Source organism: Histoplasma capsulatum (assembly GCF_000150115.1).
Source record: "Histoplasma capsulatum G186AR genomic scaffold supercont2.2, whole genome shotgun sequence".
In the NCBI taxonomy this organism is placed as follows: domain Eukaryota; kingdom Fungi; phylum Ascomycota; class Eurotiomycetes; order Onygenales; family Ajellomycetaceae; genus Histoplasma; species Histoplasma capsulatum.
The window spans coordinates 1,127,432-1,149,203 of NW_025544802.1; the positions used below are offsets into that span (position 1 = coordinate 1,127,432).

A 21,772-nucleotide genomic window follows, 5' to 3' on the forward strand; every position below is an offset into this window, starting at 1 on the left:
TGAGAAGGAGCACGATACCAGGGCGTACTTGTCTCATAAGGATTAACTTGAGAGATGACGTAACATATTCTGTGGTGAAGTTGCGACGATTGACAACTTTTATCTCGGCTTGAATGTGAGCACAACTCCATTCAAATCGATTATCCCCATCGCACTTTTTCCGGTCCTGGATCAATGCGTCAATTTGTTTCCGCTTCCCGCTCCCCAAACGGTCGTACTTATCAGCCACGCTTTTGCCTTTACGTTTCAAAACCATCGTGGCCAATTCATTTTGAGGGAGATGCATCCTTTCTCGAGTAACTTCATCCCAGGTCGATATCACCTCTGAGGTGTCTGGACGCGCTCGGCATAGAATCCATCCTTCGTAACTTGTTCGGACGGCGGGGAAAATCTCATTGGTTTTGGAAAGCGGGGCACGGTTGAGTGCTTCTCGCATCGTGCCCAATGTAGCTGGGTCCAGAGTGAGATTATTCAATTGGCTAGCCATGGTGTCAAGTTCATGGTTTGTATTCATCGGGAACACTGAGGCTTGATGATGATCTCTGGCTCTCAGCGGTTGGCCCGTGTTTGCGGCGCCAGTGTGGGAAGCCTCCATTTGGCTGTGGGGGAAGTGATGAGGTGGTATATGCTGCGGTGGGACTGGTGGCCGTGAGGCACCCACAATAGTGCTGTTGGCATTCATGGCTGCTGTTGGACAGGTTAGAAATGTCTTCGAGATAGGCACAGTCGGCAATTGGCTGTCAAGAGAGATTGAGCCCACTAGGGATCAGATCATTGTGACATAGATGGCCTAAGAAGAGGGAGATGAAGAAAAAGACAAATTTTCAATTGGAGGAGTATCGACAAAAGGCAATCACACCTTTAATATCCAAAATGTCCAGAGGACTGCAACAGGACTGGTGGTATTCATATATTTCTATTCCCAAGAGGTTGGATGGACACTCCGGAAGCCAAGAGGAGAGGTGATTTCTACACCATGCACACGGCAAAGGCAAAAATATGCAGGTAACCGAAGTAGAAACTCTTGAGAGTTGAAATTCAAAAGTGAGGCAAGGTGGGCTGTGGGGATATTGCGGCATTCAATTGTTTTTGTATCAACACAATCAAATTCACTGTCGTAAGCGTCATATATTCCAGCAGGGATGTCAGGATTCCGACCAAGTTTGCCTGACCGAGTTTGTCACCCTGACCTTAGGGTATAAACGATGGTTGCCTTACGGAATGCATAAACTTAGTCGTCCCATGCAGCCAAGGACAGCGCCCCGCTGCTGAAGCTGCAAACTGAACGAGAAATGAGACGACAAGCTCTTCCGCGATTGGTTGGGTGGCTGCCATAATGCAGGACTCTCATGCAAGGGAGCGCCTTGCTGGTGTTCAGAGTGGTCAAAGAGAGAAAGAATCAAGCGTGAAATTCGAGAACCCCCACTCCACTACCCCTCCGATCGATTATGCCCTCCAGTAGAATGATAAGTTTTGAGAAAAGGCGGCTGAAACTTGTCCATCCGAAGCCGTATCTCCGGTTTTCCCTTGCTCTCGAGATATTCCACTGGATATGCCCCAGAAATATCATTGCTGGTGCTCCGAAAAATTCTTTTGGTCAAAAGATGCAAGACAGTTGTCTGTCAGAATGCATTTCGCAGGTGATCCCTAGGGACTGCACTTGCACTCAATTGGCACATCTGTCTAGAAAATAAAAAAATACAAACTGGCCAGCCTTGTGAGTGGTAATTTTCCTCATGATTCCCCAATGGCTGCAAATAGCCGATCCTAGTAGTTCTCGGCCCCAGATTTCACAGGTGACCCCCGCATTGTTGGACGCAAGCCACAATGGAGGGAATTTTTCGCACAAGTGGCGGTGCCCTCCATCGTCCTATTATTCTCGATACATAGGTGGGAGTCATTTGATAGACGGACATCAAAGCCCCAATCACTTCCTTAACGGTCAAGTTACAAAGTCAATCAAGATGTTGAAGGTTGACACAAGACATTGTTAGAGCCGCACACTAACCGCATTGGGGACAGTTCTAGGATCCACGGATCCAAAGGCGGGCCCACCCGCTCCCGCCAATCAGAGTTGGATAAATACATTATCTGCCTTCGAAGACAAGCCCAATTGTACCCAACATCAAGAGGCTCAGTTATTGTTTACTCTTGGGGGGTATATATGTGCACATATTGTTCTACTGCCTTACCAAAGAGCTACCTGTTTCACTGTGTTTTACTCTGTGTCTCCAAAAGCAATAGCAGATAATACCATGCACACAGTTTTTGACAAGGAAACAAATAGTTTCATACATCGAACAAACATGGCTGAGAAAATATTGCCATAAACCTGAAAGGATGTCTATGGCTTTTCAGTCCATTCTTTTCCTTTGTCACACCAAAATCTCTTCCACAGCGGCTAATAGGCCAATATTTGATCTACTCATAAGGTAAAGATTCAAAAGTACAGCTCAGCGGACCCTTGACCTTGTCCTACCATTTTCATTCATAACAGGCACCTGACTCTTGGAGAGACTGATAAATCTGCTACCCTTCCACAACTGGCATTGCTATGAAGTTGGTAATAAGTCCCACTTGTATTGTATATGATCTTGACGGAAGGAAAGCATCATTTCCGCCGGCACAAAGAATACCCCCAGCGAAAACCTTAAAAAAAAAAAGCGCTCTGGAGTCACGAGATGGGCTCTTATCAGATGACAAGCTCCGATAGGTAGTCATATTAGCGCGTAAAAATGAACCATGAAACGGATACTTCAAGTCAGAATGCGGTAACCTAAGTTCCGTCACGGCTTGTGTGGGTGGGGCTAAAAAGCCTCCTCTTACCGGCTTCTCGGTGAAAGTGGAAGCGGCACGAGAGGAAATCAATCAACCTAGCCAGTTAAATGGTCGACACTTGCATGAACCAGGTGGCGTTGTTATGTGGGTGTGGAGATACATGGGGACATGTGTGCTGGGGAAGATTTATGAAACGATGAGTTGCAGACGATCATAGTGGAGGATAAAGTTGACTAGGGGCTAGTGAGCCGTGGAGCCCGGGATGGGTGGGAATTGAGCCTCATCGGGAGTTTACTTCAACATTAGAGCGCGAGGCTTCACAACGTCCAGATCCAACATTTTGCATTTTGGCATCCAGAACACTCCCATCCTTCGCGAGGTTGACTCGTGATCTACCATTCTACGGAATGTAAACTGCAAACCCGAGAATTTTTGTGCTTTTCAATGAGCAAGGCTGAACAATGGGGGCGGAGGAGTTGACACATCAATATTTTATGTTTCGCACAATTTTCTAGAACACAGAGGAAGTTTTGAATGGCCGTCTCATATCTCAAATAGGTGGCTTGGCCAGTGAGCTTGTTGCTGAGGTTCATGCACCATCAGGTTTTAAAGAGGACGCTGGGGAGGGGGGGGAAGAACTGGCAGCGTATGGGTCGAGTGATTGGTCCCGGGCAATGCAGCCTTCCTCTTGCTTCGAAGCAATCGTGAAAATTTTCAGGAATTTTAACCAAGTTAGTAGGATGATCTAGCGGATTAAAACGATCAAAAGCCACGCAAAATTATGATCACCTGCACCGACAGAAGTTGGCGTTCCAATCCGACTATATATATTTTATGACCTAAGTAACGGGCTTGAATTTTAATGCCACAACGACAAACCCTAGCTCCCAGAAAATATCCGAGTCGAATCATATTTGTATGTTACCGGCTTGTTTTCTCTTTCCCCTTTACTTCATTTCCCAATGAGGTGATTTCCAGTCGGGTTGTGGTTCGCAAATGAGGTGGTGGCATCGATGGAATCCGGTTATGACTGGGTTCAGGATGCAACTGGCTACATTGTTCTCACATAAGAGTTGAAGACCAATTGGTTGTATGGTTACAAAGAAGGCGCGCAACAAAACTCCAAACAGCAAGTGGTCGATCAACATAGAATCTATCCGCGGATTTCGGAATTGATATTTTTGATGGCTCGGCCGTTTGGGATATAGTACGCAAAATAGGACATACCGCCGTAATACCATTCAAAGTGCATGGGGGTTGAAGCCTTCCGGGGTATTATCGCATCTTGCTTTAACCTTTTGTCATAACAAAGCAAAGCCATGCTTAAGGATTCGAGGGTGCCACAGCCTTGCCCCGCCTACCCTAATAGTCTTTGATCGCAATGCATGTCAAAATGATCGAATCTCACATAATATGAATTCCCTGTTAAAAACTCGTAATTTAATTGCCATGGCATAGATGTGTAGTGGCGCAGATGATACCAGCCTGGAGATTTTACAACTGCGGGATTTTCGACTTGCCGGCTTGTTGCCTCACTTTTAAAAAGTGGGTTTTTGTTTCCTCATTCCTGCTCCTCGTGATCTCCAGAATCTAGGATTCATGCGGTATTAAATGTGGTGAATATGTTCATATTCCCTTTCACTCATCTTACAAATCATTTCCTAGCTGATGTTTGGAGAGCACTCGGTGAAGTGACCAAGATAGAGACAAATTATCTAGCGCATCGACAAACATTAAGACAGCCACTGCAGTCCCGTTTGGAAGTTGGGCATACCTAAGGTCTCCGAGAGATAATATGGAGGCGTTGGAACTATCAAGTAGGAATGTACGGACAAATCTGATGATCGGCGTCAACGCTCGATTCAGCCGAGATGCACATATGCCTGGCGATTTTATTAAGCGGCAAGGATGATGTTAGAAAAAACCACCCAGGTAGACAGGCATATCCTACCTGGTTGCTACTGGGATGAGCGCCATGACACAGCATAGATGCATTAGAGGAAGTTCTCAGCAATCTGAGAAGATATATGACGCAACTTATAAGTGTCGATATCCAGGTAGAAAGTTCCAGGAGGCGAATCAAACACTCCGCCATTAAGAAACCAGAATGGAGAGATTTTTGTCAAGCAAAATGAATTTGCCTTTCATTGGTTTGGGATTTGGAAAGTAGGTATTTGTCAAGATGAGTGAACATTTTGTACGAAGGAGGCATGGTGGAAAGGTGGTGTAGGGACAGGACATAATTGGTATTGTCATCCTCGACTTACCATTCTTATGGTCAGGGCCAGTCGTGCAACAAATTGGGTTCTATTCCGGATTGTGAAGAGAGAGAGAGAGGAAGGAGTAAAGGAGAGCCTCAGCACAACGTTGGAAGCTGTGATAGACGTTCGTGAGGCCCAAGTATCGTCATTACTAATGCGTCTTCCATAGCTAGCCCCACACACACATATATTGGGCTGTGTGACCATGCATGGGACGGGGACTAAATTTTTCCTCAGTCCCATTCTCAAATATCTTAGTCCTGGTCCCATAGTGTTTAGTAAATTAGTCACTTTACACTGTTTATATTATAAATCTAGTCCCAGATCATGTTTTACTTATAAATTAATGATTCTGGTCCCATCTGGTCTCATCTTTACAAAATGGGACCTGATTTACCCTATCAAGATTGGCAGCAGTGATAGATTCGCAACGGCGATAGATTGGCAGCGATAGATAGGTTGGCAGCGATAGGGGCCTTCAGGGCATGGAGCACTAAGCAAGAGAGGGGTAATATCTCCACCAATCATATCATCATATTGATGTATTATATAATCATCAGAATGGGACCAAATTTCAGTCAAAATCATGATCAGTCCCAGATCATGTTCTTATTTTGATAGTTAGTCACTTTACATGGAATATCAAAGATTTATTAGTCTCATTTCACTCATGTTTTAATAATTCTAGTCACTTTACACTCCTATTCTGGTTCTGATCCCACTGAAATCATGTCAAGAAATGGACTGAAATCAAATCAAACCAAACCAAATGTGTAATTCAGTCCCACCGGCCACTCTAACCAGCACATGCTCTTCTTCCCCTCTTTAGTTAACAACCTCGCCAGTATCCTCTGGAGATCTTCTGCACATCTTCATTACTTTGCCTATTACGCTGAATATCTCTACCTATAATGGCCGATGACGAGATTCAGAGGTTGCGCCAGCTTTTGGAGGACGAAAAACGACGTCGGCAGGAAGCAGAGCAGGCTCAACTGGAAGCAGAGCAGGCTCAACTGGAAGCAGAGCAGGCTCAACTGGAAGCGGAGCGGGCATTAGAAGAACAGATACGGCCCTTAACGCTCTTTGAATATCTTGATGCCTGCCATACTTATCTCTTTTCGGGTCTTGTCCCTGGCACACTCGGCCATTCAACCAAAGGGAATGCCGAAAATGCTGATGGCAAACTCCGTCCTCATCGCATCTGCGAATGGCTTTCGTTTGCGGATGAACAGACGAAAATATGGTCCCAGTTGCTGAATGAAGAGAATGAAGGCTTCATTATGCAGCGCAAATTTGACTCCTTACATGCAATTATCGCTATGGGAAAGAAGACAAGAAAAAAAATTCACTCGGAAATCGACCTTCGCTATTTTCAACGGGATGCCGTCACAACGCCCGTAGTGTCCGTAATAGAGGCCTTCTTTGAGAATGAGCAACTCCAACAGTTATTCGGGCTTCAGGGACAAATTACCTTTGAAAACCACGCAAACACACTTACCACCACTCCAACTTCCTCCCGACCTCTGGCAGATGAGTTTTGTATTTACAATAAAGGTGAGAATGTCAAAATTCCTGCATTTATTGGTGAACTCAAGCCACCGCACAAGCTCTCACTGGAAATTATTCAAAATGGACTTAAAGAAATGGAGCTTGCCGAGATTGTTGAGCGTGGTGATGATGAGACTGAAGAAATTCGGCATTGTCGTTTGGTCGCTGCAGTCATCACCCAGGCATTCTCCTACATGATCAAAGCCGGTGTTGAATACGGGTATGTGAGCACTGGCGAAGCATTTATTTTCCTTCACTTCAAAGCCGATGAACCAGGGACGGTTTATTATTATCTTTCAGTCCCCGGGAATGATGTGGGCAAGGAAACTGGATTTACAGGGGAGGCCGAAGATCATGAAAACAGGTTGCATATGACAGCAGTTGGGCAGGTTCTTGCTTTTGCACTTCGAGCAATAAGGACCATCCCCCATGATCAAAGATGGAAAGACTGGGCCGCGAGTCAGTTGAATATGTGGGTGGTTACAGAAGAAGATTTACATTCGCCAACGCCGGAAAATGATGAGAAGCCCCCAACACCTTACAGGCCACTGAAAAGTGCTCGGGAATTTGTCAGGAAAAGCCCTGTCCGCACCCGATCGAAGACCGCGCGATCAACCTGCAAACCAACATCTTTATTGCAGAATAGCAGTGGGGAAGATGACAATGATAGCGAGTCTGACCCTAATTCTTCTAGGAAAAGACCTCGACGTTCTGCGGATGTCATGGTTGCGGCACCTCCGCCACCTAACCGGGTATCATCTTACAAGGGGCCCGTCTGTAAGGATGGAACTCGGCGATATTGCACTCAAAAGTGCTTGCTTGGTCTCTTGAATGGTGGGCCGCTAGATAGGGCCTGTCCAAATGCCCAAGAACATGGGACAGAAGTCCATAAGATCGACCATACCACTTTCCTCTCCCTCCTCATGGCACAGATACTACAGGAAATAAAAGATCCTTGGTCCCAGCCTCTGGGTTGCGAATCGCTGCATAGGCACGGTTCTCGTGGTGCACTGTTTGAAGTTATTCTTTTTCAATACGGGTACACTCTGGTAGGAAAAGGCTTTCCTCTAGAGTTTGGTCCCTACCTCAGGCATGAAAAGGCACTCTACGACCACTTGCAGCCGATCCAAGGTGTACATATTCCTGTATGTCTTGGCACAATCGATGTTTCTAAGCGGCCCATGTTCTACGATGGAATTGCAGACATTCCCCACCTTTTACTTCTCGCCCACGCAGGCACTGAAATTTCAAAATGTAATGTTGCAGAGACTCAAATTGTGTCTGCAGTATCGGAGGCATTGCAGGCCGTTCATGCGCTGGGTGTACTCCACCGTGATGCGGAAGAAAGAAATATGTTTTGGAGTGAGGAAGGTGAGAATGTGCTGGTAATTGATTTTGAAAGAGCAAAGATTCTTCGCCGTGAACGAGCGCCTTTAGGAAACACATCACCGAACCAGAAGAGAAAGAGGGTGTCCAAGAGTATGGATGGAGAAACAAAGCTGGCTGTGAGACAAAAGCGGATTGACGCTAAATTCGAGAGAGAGCTTCAGGAGACGGTGCGATCCTTGAATACATACAGTGCTACGCAAAAAGTTTGAAACTTTTATGCACTGTTTATTGCTATAGGTTGGTGTTATAACCCATGTTACTATGTATGTTAGCCAAGCTCCACAATAACTTTTTAGTGTAATTAATCCCATTATCATTTATTCATACGAGCAGACAACACTCTTCTAGAACAGGTTTTCAAAATTGTATACTCTAGATATAAATACTTCTACTCTGTATTCTTCATTATAATCTCTTTCAGCTTGATGATGTGGCCCAATTATCAGATGTTTTTGTAAATTGAAAGAGGATAGTGATACATCTGTTGTAGGTCAGTAACAGAATTATTATTACAGTTTTGGAGAATTTGAGTGAGAAGCAGATTTCACTGAATCCCAGCTGCGTATGGGGCTGTGGATCCCAACTTCGCAAACGGGGCGTTTTTGAGAGCGAGAAAGCTCAGACTCGCTTGTGGAACGATTGAATCAGGGTTTGGCGCGATGCCCCAGAGAAACAGGCATGCGCCACCCCTAGTTACAACAACGTTTATCCTCCTACATCCACGGATCTTCCCAATTATCCGTCGCCATGGCAACGAACCGGGCATCAATAGCAAAATCTAGATCCGCTTCGTGGGAATTACATGGAGAAAAGCGTTGGAGAAGAGATGAATATATTACTAACTATCCAAGTTTGATAAGACGATAGTTATTCATATAGTTACCTACATATATCCTTTCTCCCACGACTATTTGTCAAGGTGTTTTACGATTGAGGTATGGAGTGCGATTCCCGCTGTCCCTCCTTACATTTCATGTCGATGTGAATATCGCAGGGCAAGAAATGAACCGACTGGATACTACACATGTACATACATTTAGTTATGTATGTTTATTTCTGATATAGGGATAAGTCGCTAACATGGAAATTATACGCCGCAGGTGAAACCGGCTGCCATTTCGCGTTTCCATATCATCACACCTTCCCTGCCGCATTCCTCCCCATATATCAGGCTCCCCGAGAAACACGGCTTGTTTACGAACAAAGAAACGGGATAAAACCATAACATACCAGGATATGAAATAATAGCCTTGATATTTTCGGGATATCAACAACATACACACAGGAGCGGTCACAACACAACAAGGCACATCTGCTGAAAAAAGACGCGACGCTGGAAATCAGAGAAAGGTACCGTGACGAACGTTTAATAAATACATAACTTGTCCATATGACGGAGAAAAGATAATCATTTGAACAAAATTTTTATCACCAATCCCCTTTTTGTCTCTCTATTTCCCGTCTCACTATTCTCTTTTACAATCCCCCCTAACCCTTTCACTACATTTACACTTTCTTTCCCTTCCCTTGTCCCTACATGTACTTAAATTACCAATCCCGCCATCACGACCTCCTCAGCCAGATCGTGCATATATTGAGAAACAACAGGAATATGGCGCTGGATCCGCGCTTCTACAACAGCATTGGAGGCCCACCATCATTACCATCACCATCACCATCACCATCACAACTGGGCTCCAGGGCCTCGATGGTCTCGATGAACGGAGAAGGTATGATCGTTTCCCACGCGTCGCCGGTACCGTCAGCCCCGATGTCCGTTTACTCCAGTGCTGCAGCCAATATCGGGCCAAACGCAGGAGCGTTATCCATGGCATCGTCCGGAGCGTTTCGATCGACAGCTTCGAGTCCGTCGTTGAGAGCAAGGGAAAGTGTTGTGGTTGAGCCGAGTCGGGCAGGGACGCCCGTTAATGGGGTTGGGGCAGGGGGAGGAGGCAATGTCAGGGTTGTGGTGAGGGTTAGGGGGTTTTTACCTAGAGGTTTGTTTGAGGCGCGAAATGTTTTCCTTGAGTCCACTGTTCTCGGTTGCTCTTCCTTGTTCTAACGGCCAGCCCGCAAATTTGGCGGATTACAGAATTCAAACGAGGGGCGGAATGTCTTATATCGATGAATCCCGAGACTCAATCCACCACCCTCATGGCTAGGCCCCGTTCTGGCGCACAAGATCCGCCTAATGTCAGGATACAGAACAGGGGGAAAGTCCTCGAAAATAAAACTTTCACGTTCGATAATTCGTTTTGGTCTCATGATAAGAATGATGAGCACTACGCCACGCAAGAAGATGTGTATAATTGCCTCGGCGAGGAGTTCTTGGATCACAATTTCGAGGGATATCACACATGTATCTTCGCATACGGCCAGACTGGGTCAGGTAAAAGCTACACGATGATGGGTACAGAAGAGCAACCTGGTTTGATTCCACGGACATGTGAGGACCTGTTCCAGCGTATTGAGAGTTCGGAATCACCTGATATCAGTTACAATGTCCGCGTCTCATATTTTGAGGTATACAACGAGCATGTACGAGATCTGCTGGCACCACGCACAGACACGCCATATTACTTGAAGATTAGAGAGTCACCAACAGACGGGCCGTATGTAAAGGATCTAACAGATGTGCCAGTACGGAGCTATTCAGAGATTATGCGGCTCATGCGCAAAGGAGATGCTTCTCGTACTACCGCTAGCACGAAAATGAACGATACAAGCTCACGGTCTCATGCAGTTTTCACGATCATGCTAAAACAAATCCATCACGACCTATCGACGGATGAAACGACTGAACGAACAGCGCGTATTAGACTCGTGGATCTTGCCGGGTCAGAACGAGCCAAAGCAACAGAAGCAACGGGACAGAGACTAAGGGAAGGCTCTAATATTAATAAATCTCTTACTACCCTTGGTCGCGTTATTGCCGCTTTAGCAGATAATAAACCTGGTCGACCGCGCAAGAACAAAGAAGTTGTCCCTTACCGTGACTCTATCCTGACCTGGTTACTGAAGGATAGCTTGGGAGGAAATTCGAAAACGGCCATGATTGCATGTATAGCCCCGTCAGATTATGAGGAAACTCTTTCCACCCTGCGCTATGCAGACCAAGCGAAGCACATCCGTACACGCGCTGTCGTCAACCAGGATCATGTTTCAGCTGCTGAACGTGATGCACAGATTGCCGAAATGGCTGAGATCATCCGCGAGCTTCAGATTAGTGTGAACCAGCAGGCTATCAGCAAACGGGAAACAGAGATGAAGAATGAAAAACTAGAAGAGTATCAAGGTCAAGTCGTCAAGCTGCAACGGTTGATGGAAGAGACCAAGATGGTCAGTGAATGCAAAATACGCCAGTTACAGACGGAGAATGATGCTCTGCGTCGTCACTTGAAGCTTGCTCTGGAGAGTTTAAAAAACCCCATCCCGCCAGTTGAGGTAGTCAAACGGGCGAGAGAGAGTGATCTATTCTCCGTTCCAGGAAAAGAGAACATTGCGGACGGTGTGCGCATTATGGATGAAGAGGAGTATGGGAATGACATGCCTACAACAGAACCCGACCTGATCTGGGAGGATTGCGACGATTATGCCAGCGTTGCTGATGCCGGTGAACTGGAAGCCATGGAGATGCAGGCGCAGATGGAGGACCTTCTGCTTGATCTCAATTTTTTCAGAAGGAAAGTGGCGGACGACCATGAGCGATTCGGGATCAAAATTGCGAATGGTGGAGAGAGGCAGGTTCCCGGGGACGTTCAGTTGAATGAATAATGGTGCACCTATTTTTGTCTCGGAAATTCCTTTTTATTGTTTCCACTTTTTGAGGCTTCGTTTGCGCCTTTTCTTCTTTCCTTTTATTTTTCCTTTGCCCTGTAGGATAAGGTATTGGGAAGGATCACCGGAGAATGGTCGATTGACCATCTTTTTCTGTCGTTTTGTTTCCTCTTTGCCATCTTCCTTTTTCGTGCGTTAGATCATCATTGGGATTGGGAAATATTTTGTATGCTCGTTTCGGCCTCCTGGTGTGCTTTTCTTTCTTACCTATTATAGTTGAAATGAGAAATGAAATGAGAGATGAATGAGTCACAAGAGAACGAAGCTGTCAGTGACGTATTCATGCGTAACCAGAAGGCTGCAGAAGATTTATTTATATGCGGCCTGTGTATGGCCAGCATATGTTCCTGAATATGAATGCAAATGGTCGTTGGTTGGGCATAGACGAGACCGAGTGAAACAGGCTGTGTGGCGGATGAAAGAAATAACAAAACAAAGACTCCTAAATAAATATGTCCCTATCGCACTTCTTTCCTCTTCAGTTACCTGCAATGAATCGCCTGCGTGCCGTGTTGAGTCAAAATCATTCAAAATGGTTCCGACGCCAGCCTGGTATTCGCACTGTCGAGGTTGGGTGCAGAAGAAACTAAGCCGCCGCCCGCACGCATCGACCTCCGTCATGACTCAATCATTTTCCAAAAAATCCACTTCCAACCCTTGTCTTCTTCCGCAACACCTCCCCTCACAACAACAACAACAACCCGCAATCATTTCTACAATCATGGGTCCTCCACCAAACCCTGCCAAAGATGCAGACCATTCAAAGCAGAATACCAATACGCCTGACGGGACAAGTAAACTTAATCGACCGACTTCTGATTCTCCACAGGCGAAAATTACCACTACCACTACCTCCGTGAAAGCGAATGGAACCCCACAACCAGCTGCTTCAACACCTATTACCACCACTACAACTCCTGCTGATACTCCTGCCGTGCCAACACAAGTCAACACTAATAATACGCCTTCCGATTCAACCCCAAAGCTCTCCGGCGCCGAGCTGAAGAAGAGGGCCAAGGCCGAGAAAGCTGCGAGGCGAGCGAAGGAAAAAGAAGAGCGCGAGCAAGCTTCTGGAAGCGGCACTGCTGCTAGTGGCGGTGGCAGCGCCAGCGGAAATGCGAAACAGCAATTAAACCAGCCATTGTCGAAGAAGGGGCCTCCTGGGCCTCAGGCGCAAAAAATTGTTGAGACCGGTGGCTCGGGCGGGAAAGGACAGAAACAATTTGGGAGTGGTGGGGGAGGAGGAGGAGGAGGAGGAGGAGGAGGAACTGCTGCCTCTGCCGCTGCCGCTGCTGCTGCTGGGCGGCGTGCCTCGGTTTCATATCTTAACACTACGGAATTGTCGAGGAAGAAGAAGTGGGAGGAGGAAAATATGGCTGATAGTAAGACGGTTGCGATGTTCAGTCATTTGTCGTTGCAGAACCACCGAGGGACAATCTCAGGAGCGGGAAAGGAGATTCATCCTGCTATTTTGGCACTGGGGTTACAGATGAGGGATTATGTGATTTGTGGGAGTAGTGCGAGGTGTGTGGCCATGTTACTGGCTTTTAAAAGGGTACGTTATGCCCCTCTTCGTTTATCCCAATTACATTTTTTGTTACAAGCGAGGACCAGAGAGTATTTCTATCAAGACATTGCTAACTCACAATTTTGGTCCTAGGTGATCGAGTCTTACACTACACCCGTTGGGACATCGCTAGCACGCAACTTGACAACACATCTCTCACACCAAATCTCATATCTTTCATCCTGTCGACCACTTTCCATAAGCCAGGGCAATGCGATTCGTGCTATAAAACTTGCCATTTCAGCTGTAGACCCATCCTGTCCTGAGGACGAAGCCAAAGAGGCACTATGTGAGTTCATCGACGGGTTTATCCGTGAAAAAATAACAGTTGCGGACCAGGTGATTGCAAACAGCGCAGCTCAAAAAGTCAATGATGGTGATGTCATCCTCTGCTACGGCGGGAGCAACATTGTCCAGCAGACCCTCCTTACGGCCCACCGTCAGGGCAAAAAGTTTCGCGTCTCAGTAATTGATTCCCGTCCCTTTTTCGAAGGCAAAAAACTTGCCCGTACCCTTGCCAATGCTGGACTACGAGTGCAATATACGCTTGTGCATGCCATCAGTCATGCGGTAAAGGAAGCAACCAAGGTATTCCTAGGCGCCCACTCCATGACGAGCAATGGCCGCCTTTTCAGTCGCGTTGGCACCGCCCTCGTCGCAATGTCTGCAAAGGAACCGGTTGGCGGCATAAATATTCCTGTGATTGTCTGTTGCGAGACAGTTAAGTTCACCGACAAGGTAGCTCTTGACAGCATTGTTCTCAACGAAATGGCCGATGCGGACGAGTTGGCCGCTAGCGAACCCTCACATCAGCTAACTCAGCCACCACTACTGACAAAAAGCACCAAGCCGGGCTCTGCGGCTAACCAAGGCTCTGCTTCGACGGCTGATCCATCTTCCCACACTGTCATTGATCCGAACAATCCTCTCCAACACTGGAAGGAGAAACCAGGCTTACAGCTGTTGAATATCATGTACGACGTCACGCCCGCTGAGTATATCGATATGGTCATTACGGAGATGGGGAGTTTACCTCCCAGTGCTGTACCGATCGTTCACCGGATGAGTACGAATTCCTGATCTCGGTCGTACCTGTTTGTTTAATAATTTCATGCTTTTTGTCTTGTTCCCTTGAGTTCTTATCTTGTATTTGTTTTCTTTTTCTATGAATTTCGATTTCCTCTCCTCACTTGCTTTCTTTATTTCTATTTTATGTTTCTACTTTCTTCCTTTTTAAGTATATTTCCTTCTGTTCCTATTATTCTCTGATCTTCGGTTTTTACTGCACATGTTATGGGATAGAAAAAGGGTACATCAGGCACAACGGTCAGTACAATGCAATTGTGTTGCGATGAGGTTGGACGGAAAAGGAAGGCGTGGAAATAATGGAAAAGCAGGGATTTGTGATATCAGGAGCATTGCAATGGAGCAGCAGGATTTTCGCGATTCTGTTTTTCTATCCTCTCGGTTTTTGATTCCTTCTACTTCACTTTCGGGGCCCGGAGTATGACTGAGCTAATATATTTAGGCACTCCCTTTTATTCTTGTCTAAATCTTTTTTCTCTCCTGTTTTGGATTCCATTTACGTGTATTCCGCATCATCTGTCAAGCGACTTACCCCTCCGTATATGTCCCAGTTTTAGCAAGGGCTATATATTTCCTCTTATTTTACCTTGATTTTTTCATTCTAGCTGAATCTGAACAGCCTCCTTTTTTCATTATGTATACCTATTCTAGCTACTTACGTGACTTACTGGGATCACGGAGGTCCAACTGGCTTTCATATCTTTTTCCACATATTATCTCAGCAAGCTCAGACGCTTCACAGGATAATTGCTGTTTTAACACTGATTTGATGATTAGTCACTTTTTAAAGAAACTGTTGGGGGGATTGGGTTGGGTGATTCGTACCCTCTATACCACCATGGCGCTGGTGGTGATTGAGCTCTTTTGCCCTAGTGGCCTAATAGGTTATGAGCCCGTGTAAGCGCGACTGCTACAGGGTGTGCCAACATGCTATCACAGGTTCGAATCAGACCAAGGCCAGAGGAATATCCCTTACTAATGCACATTCTCTTGCCAAGATGGGGGAGATTGGTGGTTAGGCACCCAGGAAGACCCCAGGCCACCAAGGACCAATGGCAGTAGGGTAGTGGAACTTAGGAAGAGCCAGGTTCCCCCAGCTGGCCGGATGGTAGAGTGGGTCCGAGGGGGGGTGTTGGGGGGATTGGGTTGGGTGATTCGTACCCTCTATACCACCATGGCGCTGGTGGTGATTGAGCTCTTTTGCCCTAGTGGCCTAATAGAAACTAATCTAAAATAAGTAATCAACTAACCCAAAATAGTCATTATCACATGATGTGCAATTATCCTGTGAAGCATCTGAGAAAAAACGGTTCCAGTTTGTTAGCAACACGGGAACGATTTGCTCTATACCTTGTGTATGGGTGAGGAAAGCAAACCAACTCCATCTATTCAGCATCTCTGTACCACCTTAGGACCTAGGGAAATCAATGTTCTCGCGATGGTATCAATTTTTATTTTCATATTCCCATTTCTTAGATATGAAGTATCACCTCAAAGTTGACTCATTTTTTTTTGAACACGGGAAGGATTTGCTATTTACTTGATTTCAACAAGAAATAAAGTGACCATTTTCAACAAGATACATCTATATTAAATATTGATTTTCTTAATATAAAAATTATATATTTATATTCTTCTTCTCTTTAGCTATAACCTAAGGTGGTTTACAAATCTCAAAGATATATGATTGTTGTGTAATTGAAAGTCAAAGTTGAGAAATTTGAAGAATCTATGAAAATCTCAAGAATCTCCACAGGAGCATGAACCGTTACTTCTCAGACCCTCTGGCGAGGATTGCTCTGAGCACATGACTTGTAACTAAAGTAGTTTAGTGTCATGCTGCTGCAACCGAGCCAATAGAGGGTCTGAGCTCGCTGAGATAATCCACATATTCGTTCTCATTTTCTAAGCGTATAAAATCACGTGACTTAAATTCTGGATCGATGACGTCGAGCTGGTGCAATGTTGACAACAACAAATGTCAGAAATAAATTCCAATCGATGGAGGGGAAATAACTGAAGACTCCCGCTCCTCAAAATAAGACAATAAACAAATCAAGATGGTACGTCACAAACGTTAAGAACATAACCAAGCCAATCAGCTAACACAAATCATCCACAACCAGTCCAAAGACTCCTCCCCAAACCACATCCACTTCCACCATCCCCGCCTCGCCGACCTCTTCGAGGACTTCAGCCGCCCATACACATCAATTTTCACCAGCAACACAGGCACGGGCACCTCTTCGTCCAACGGTCCCAATCCAGCAGCAGCAGCAACAGCGGCCACCACATCAACAGTCAACAACCCTTCCTCAAACCCTTCTTCGACAACACCAGCAACCATCAACTCCTTCCTCCCCGTCGAAGACATCTACGTCGCCCCGCAATACCAACCCGTGAATCCTGAGGATGAGGACGATGTTGTCCCCGACCAACATGCTGTTTTTGGCATTACGCGCGCCATGGAGGCAAGACGGGAGGTTGTTTGGAGGGACTTAGCACTTGAGGAGCTTATGCGCGGGGCGAGGTTGGCGGAGAGGAGCGGAGGGGTTGGGGTTATTGTGGGTGGCGGTGGTGGTGGAGTGGGTGGTGCTGGTACTGGGGGGATTAGAAGAGGTGGAAGAGGTGCTGGAGGGGTCGGTGGCGGCACCGGCGTGGTAAGGAGGGTCATGTGTTTGAGGTGACGTGCGGTGAGCAGTGCGGTTAGAAATGAGGCGGGGGAAAAAAATGTGATTGTAGTGTGTTTCTTAGGTTGAGGTGGGTATTCTGGTTATTTTTATGTCAACATTTTGCTTTGTTTGCATAGCTTTGTTTTTTGGAGTTAATGGATGGAGGAAGATATAGACTCGGCAAGGCATGGTTTCTTTTTCTATATTTTATTGTTAAGCTCTTGTCGGGAGGAGCTTTTGTGCATATAAAGTAGTCAATTGTTGAAGCGAAATGTTGAACATCATAGTACAGTACAGTGCATATGAATATATAGAGATATAATTGACACCGAATGCGCCCCTATCCATAACGCCCATTCTCCCAAAACTGCAATCCATGAGACCCATTCGTCATGTCATTTTCAAATATTTCTTAGATCCTAATCACATCAACTCTTGCCCGTTCATAGACTTTGTGCCCTACCTGTTTCACATTCATTTCTTCTTCAGTGAGGGTCCTTGGGTGCAATGTCATTTGCGCAAATGATCCTGCTGCTTTCCGTTTTGACAGTGTCCCAGGGTTAATAACCAGGACGCCCTCAACTACCTAAGAAATTGGTGCATTGGTTAGCAAGGTTCCACAACGTTATCAAGAAAATCCAATCCGCAACACAAATTGCCAGGACTAACCTTGACAAACGGAGGTAAAATACTAGGTGTAATCAGCACGTCTGGTCGCACATTCCACCACTCTCCCAATTTCAAGTAGCTAGTATCGAGCATTGCACCAGTGGCTAGCCCACCCTCGACCCCAGACTTTGGCAGATTACCTCTAGCCGTCGGAGGGAAGACAGGTAAGAAATGCCGTTGTTCAATCAAATATCGTGATAGTCTGGTTAACAAGCCGCCCTCTGAAGGTCTGCCTCCTAGCACCTCCTCTTGTCTTAGTTCGTAAAGAACATCATGGGAACACATCCCAAACACGTTTTCATTGAGCGAGAGAGTTACGGGATTGGGAACGGTTCGAACCTGCTTCGTCTGGAATAAGTCCAGATCCCTTTTAAGTAGTTTCTCTTGCGGAAAGGAGACGTGTTTGCTGATTGCATCGCGAACTGAGGGGACGAGGAAAATACAAATGCTTGGAACCGCGGATGCGAGTTGTTTTAGGAGTGGGGTTATATAACATTGGAACAGGGATGATAGTGTCGCATTGTCTGGATCCAATCCTTTTTCATCCGGAAGGTCAAAATCACCAGATGCGACAAGGGGATGTTCTAGATCCAGGAATGGCCCCGTTAGAATCAAAGCATCAGCATATTCATCGGCAGCCTTTGCGCATAAAGTTCTAAGTGGTTCGAAATCCAGATTATCATCCGCGGTGAAAGGCCCTGAAGCTATGAGAATATTTAATGCCCGTTCCGCATCACTATCCCCAAGTCGATCATTGATCGATTGTATTATTGCGGGAGGCGATGCAGCTGGCGGTAGCAGCGGTGTGGAAAGCACCTCGAACACTGTGAAATACTCTCGAGAAGCATTTATTCCTCGAAGGGCAACAATTTGCCCAGGGAAAAATTGAACCGAAGGTAACGAGTCAATTTTCAGGGGAATTCGTAAACCTGCACCACTTCGTCTAGATGTTTCCAAAACCAAAGATGCTGTGTTCAATTTTCCCTCTAAACTGTCCGAAGCAATTCTTCCCACTGCAATTATCTCTTTGGTACTTTGATTGGCCGCACTGCCAAAGACGGTGTCATCCAAACCATGATGTTTTTGAATGATAGCCATAAATTCATCTATCATGTTATCTAGCACTTCAGACGCCTCATTTAAATGCATGGACATCGGTTTATAGGCAAATTTCTTCATATCGGTGTTCGCGGTCGGCTTAACACGTTCCATTGGGTACGGGGCTATCGGCGGTTGTGACATCGAAAGATGGGTGTTTATCGTTTCCAATACTTGTCCACTATTTTGTCGTTCAGCGAAAGGGGTTGGCCTGTTCGACTATTAACTAACATTTTCTTTCTCTAACACATTTAGAGGAATGGGAAATGAATTACTGTAATCCAGCGAGATCGCCATTCGATGGCCGTAAAGGAGTTTGGGGATTCCCTAGAGATCCAGCACTCTTTTCGACCCTGCCAACCTTCGATGTTGAAGGAGTCCCAAAAGCGGCTTTTCTTTTCCCAGCGCCAACGCTCGCTCCATTGTTAGTTCGGCTGTGCGGTGATGCGGCGAAATCATCGAGTCTATGAAATATTAGCCTTTCGTCCCCCAACCAATTAATTGAGAATTCAAAATCAGTTTCTGAAACCTACATCTCGAAGACATCCCGATTATTAGTTGCAGCTCGGGGGGTTGCTGATACAGCATTTCTTTTATCAGTTCCACGCATATGGGCTTTCCCTCGACTCTCGCGCTCCAAGACATCCTGGATATCTCTCTTCAGGCCTCGAACGGTATCCAAATTTAGGGCCGTTTCCTCTGCTCCCATCTTCAGGCAGTATGCATCCCATTTGTAGGATAAGTCTTGAGCAGACATCGAGTGAAGCCGCATGATCGATCGTAGTTCTGTCGCGACATCTTGCGGAACTCCAGACGGGCAAGATCCCGAAAAGGCATCATCGAGTTCGCCTCCTGTAACCTCCATTGATAGCTCCGCTCCTCCACGTCGAGATTGGGTCTTTTGTTCAAAGCTTCCCTATACCGAGAATGCCCAAAACAGCTTCAGGGAAATTTCGACGTGTTGGAAAACGCGTTTGTCACGCGCTTTCATCTTGGCATTATTCTGCCTTCTGATTAGCCAATCCGCTCACCAATCAAAAGTCGCCGGCCCAACTTTAAATAGCTTCAGCTTCAGCACAATTTTGCTCCTAGCTTCTGCTCTATGATGTGAACAAACTTGATTTCGATTATTTTCCCTGTTCAGATCTTCAATTGCGCATTCCGATACCGCGGAAATGGTTGCAGAGACAAACGGTGCTCCAACACCAGCTGCGGAAACGCCTACTGACCCCGTCGATAAGGTTGAAACAAACCAGGATACTCCCAAGGACTCAGAGAAAGCTCCAAAAACTGAAACTCCCTCATCCCCAACTGCGGCTGCAGATGGAGTCATCAAAACGCCGTTTGCGTCGCCTTTAGAAACCTGCAAGCCAGAGCCTCCTGCAGAGTTAACCTCTGAACAACAATCGAAATACGAGCAGCTTCTTACGACTGTTTCCGAATGGACGACAGTTCCTACTACGACGGCAAAGAATGCGCCTACGGAGCCTATCACAGACGATGACCGTATGTTCCTGACACGCGAATGTCTGCTTCGATATCTCCGTGCTACCAAGTGGGACTTGAGTGCTGCCAGCAATCGAGTCAGGGGAACTCTGACCTGGCGCCGTGAGTATGGCCTTGACAAACTTACACCCGACTATATCTCGGTTGAGAACGAAACAGGCAAGCAAGTCATTCTTGGATACGATGTGAATGCTCGACCATGCTTGTATCTGATCCCAGCCAGACAGAACACTGAGTACAGTGAGCGACAACTGGAGCACCTTGTCTTTATGGTGGAGCGTGTTATCGACCTCATGGGACCTTATCAAGAATCTTTAGCATTGCTGGTGAATTTCAGTGATATGCGATCAGGGCAAGGCTCAACAATTGGTCAGGGCAGACAAACGCTGAGCATTCTCCAAAACCACTACCCAGAACGCCTTGGTCGGGCTCTCGTCGTCAATAGTAAGTTTTTCAACCGCACTGGGGACGAAAACTAGAGCAATCTTCGCTAACTTCTAACCAGTACCTTTCCTGGTTCACGGATTCTTCAAGCTTCTTTCGCCATTTATCGACCCGCTGACGAGGACAAAGCTCAAGTTTAACGAGGACCTCCGTAACCACGTTCCACCTGCGCAGCTACTCAAAACCGTAGGCGGAGAAGTAGAATTCGAGTATGATCACTCGACGTACTGGCCAGAACTGAACAAGCTGTGTGAACAGCGACGAAAGGAGTACTTTGAGAGATGGGTCCAAGGCGGCAAGGTCATCGGAGAGCATGAAACCTATCTGAAAGGCGGACCCGACAAGGGCCGCAATGCAAGCCAGGCAGCGGTTCCAACGGTTGAGGGAAAGACGGAACGCTTGGAGGTCAACCTCCCCCAAGCCAACAACGAGCAATCCAGCGACGCAATCACGCCAGCATAGTAGAGGGAGTTTCATCGTCTATTTCAACTCCACGGTCATTTTAAATACGACTAGCGCGTCATATTTCGGGCTCTTTTTTTTATGAATTTCATTTGATCAAAATTTTAAGCTTAATCATGTTTGGCCGGCATAGATGCATTGTTTGATGAAATCCGTGCTAGAACGTTCTCTCCGGGGTTCTTTGAATAGATATCGGCTGTCTTTTGAGAAGCGTTGGGGTTACACTTGCGGATTTTTAAGACTACTACTATAAGCGCGCTGGTCGTTGTCTGGGGAATCAATTCACAATAACTATACGGTAGTATCATATAAGCTCACGAGAACTCGAACCCCCGCATTCCGGCTCAGATATGGAAGAAATTTAATTAGTTCCAGATACCTCCACACATCCATTATTCCATCCCGCCGAGAAACGTATAACCAAAGGCTGCTATCTATCGTTTTATTCCTTTCAG

At 46.2% G+C, this 21,772-nt stretch overlaps 7 protein-coding genes across 7 annotated transcripts; 5 read left to right on the forward strand and 2 right to left on the reverse strand.

The window, feature by feature from the left end:
* Positions 1 to 99: 99 nt before the first annotated feature.
* On the reverse strand, positions 100 to 682 carry HCBG_01601 (uncharacterized protein; the record flags this gene model as incomplete). The annotated part of the gene is made up of 2 exons (XM_045428650.1): positions 100 to 166; positions 219 to 682. The coding sequence occupies 2 exons, from the start codon at positions 680 to 682 to the stop codon at positions 100 to 102; spliced, it is 531 nt and encodes a 176-aa protein (XP_045290436.1).
* Positions 683 to 5,867: 5,185 nt separating this feature from the next.
* Positions 5,868 to 8,758, forward strand: HCBG_01602 (uncharacterized protein; the record flags this gene model as incomplete). Its single annotated transcript, XM_045428651.1, has 4 exons — positions 5,868 to 8,143; positions 8,214 to 8,239; positions 8,423 to 8,466; positions 8,535 to 8,758. The coding sequence occupies 4 exons, from the start codon at positions 5,951 to 5,953 to the stop codon at positions 8,756 to 8,758; spliced, it is 2,487 nt and encodes an 828-aa protein (XP_045290437.1).
* An 830-nt stretch (positions 8,759 to 9,588) lies between these two features.
* HCBG_01603 (kinesin family protein) lies at positions 9,589 to 11,750 on the forward strand (the record flags this gene model as incomplete). Its single annotated transcript, XM_045428652.1, has 2 exons — positions 9,589 to 9,973; positions 10,069 to 11,750. The coding sequence occupies 2 exons, from the start codon at positions 9,589 to 9,591 to the stop codon at positions 11,748 to 11,750; spliced, it is 2,067 nt and encodes a 688-aa protein (XP_045290438.1).
* Positions 11,751 to 12,534: 784 nt separating this feature from the next.
* HCBG_01604 (translation initiation factor eif-2b delta subunit) lies at positions 12,535 to 15,096 on the forward strand (the record flags this gene model as incomplete). The annotated part of the gene is made up of 2 exons (XM_045428653.1): positions 12,535 to 13,368; positions 13,474 to 15,096. 2 exons carry the CDS (start codon positions 12,535 to 12,537, stop codon positions 14,458 to 14,460), a joined length of 1,821 nt encoding a protein of 606 aa, XP_045290439.1.
* A 1,430-nt stretch (positions 15,097 to 16,526) lies between these two features.
* HCBG_01605 (uncharacterized protein) lies at positions 16,527 to 17,153 on the forward strand (the record flags this gene model as incomplete). Its single annotated transcript, XM_045428654.1, has 2 exons — positions 16,527 to 16,529; positions 16,593 to 17,153. 2 exons carry the CDS (start codon positions 16,527 to 16,529, stop codon positions 17,151 to 17,153), a joined length of 564 nt encoding a protein of 187 aa, XP_045290440.1.
* On the reverse strand, positions 17,098 to 19,830 carry HCBG_01606 (DNA polymerase alpha/primase associated subunit; the record flags this gene model as incomplete). The annotated part of the gene is made up of 4 exons (XM_045428655.1): positions 17,098 to 17,724; positions 17,808 to 19,116; positions 19,181 to 19,369; positions 19,439 to 19,830. The coding sequence occupies 4 exons, from the start codon at positions 19,768 to 19,770 to the stop codon at positions 17,551 to 17,553; spliced, it is 2,004 nt and encodes a 667-aa protein (XP_045290441.1).
* A 221-nt stretch (positions 19,831 to 20,051) lies between these two features.
* HCBG_01607 (CRAL/TRIO domain-containing protein) lies at positions 20,052 to 21,606 on the forward strand (the record flags this gene model as incomplete). The annotated part of the gene is made up of 2 exons (XM_045428656.1): positions 20,052 to 20,855; positions 20,917 to 21,606. The coding sequence occupies 2 exons, from the start codon at positions 20,081 to 20,083 to the stop codon at positions 21,315 to 21,317; spliced, it is 1,176 nt and encodes a 391-aa protein (XP_045290442.1).
* Between the last annotated feature and the right edge of the window lie 166 nt (positions 21,607 to 21,772).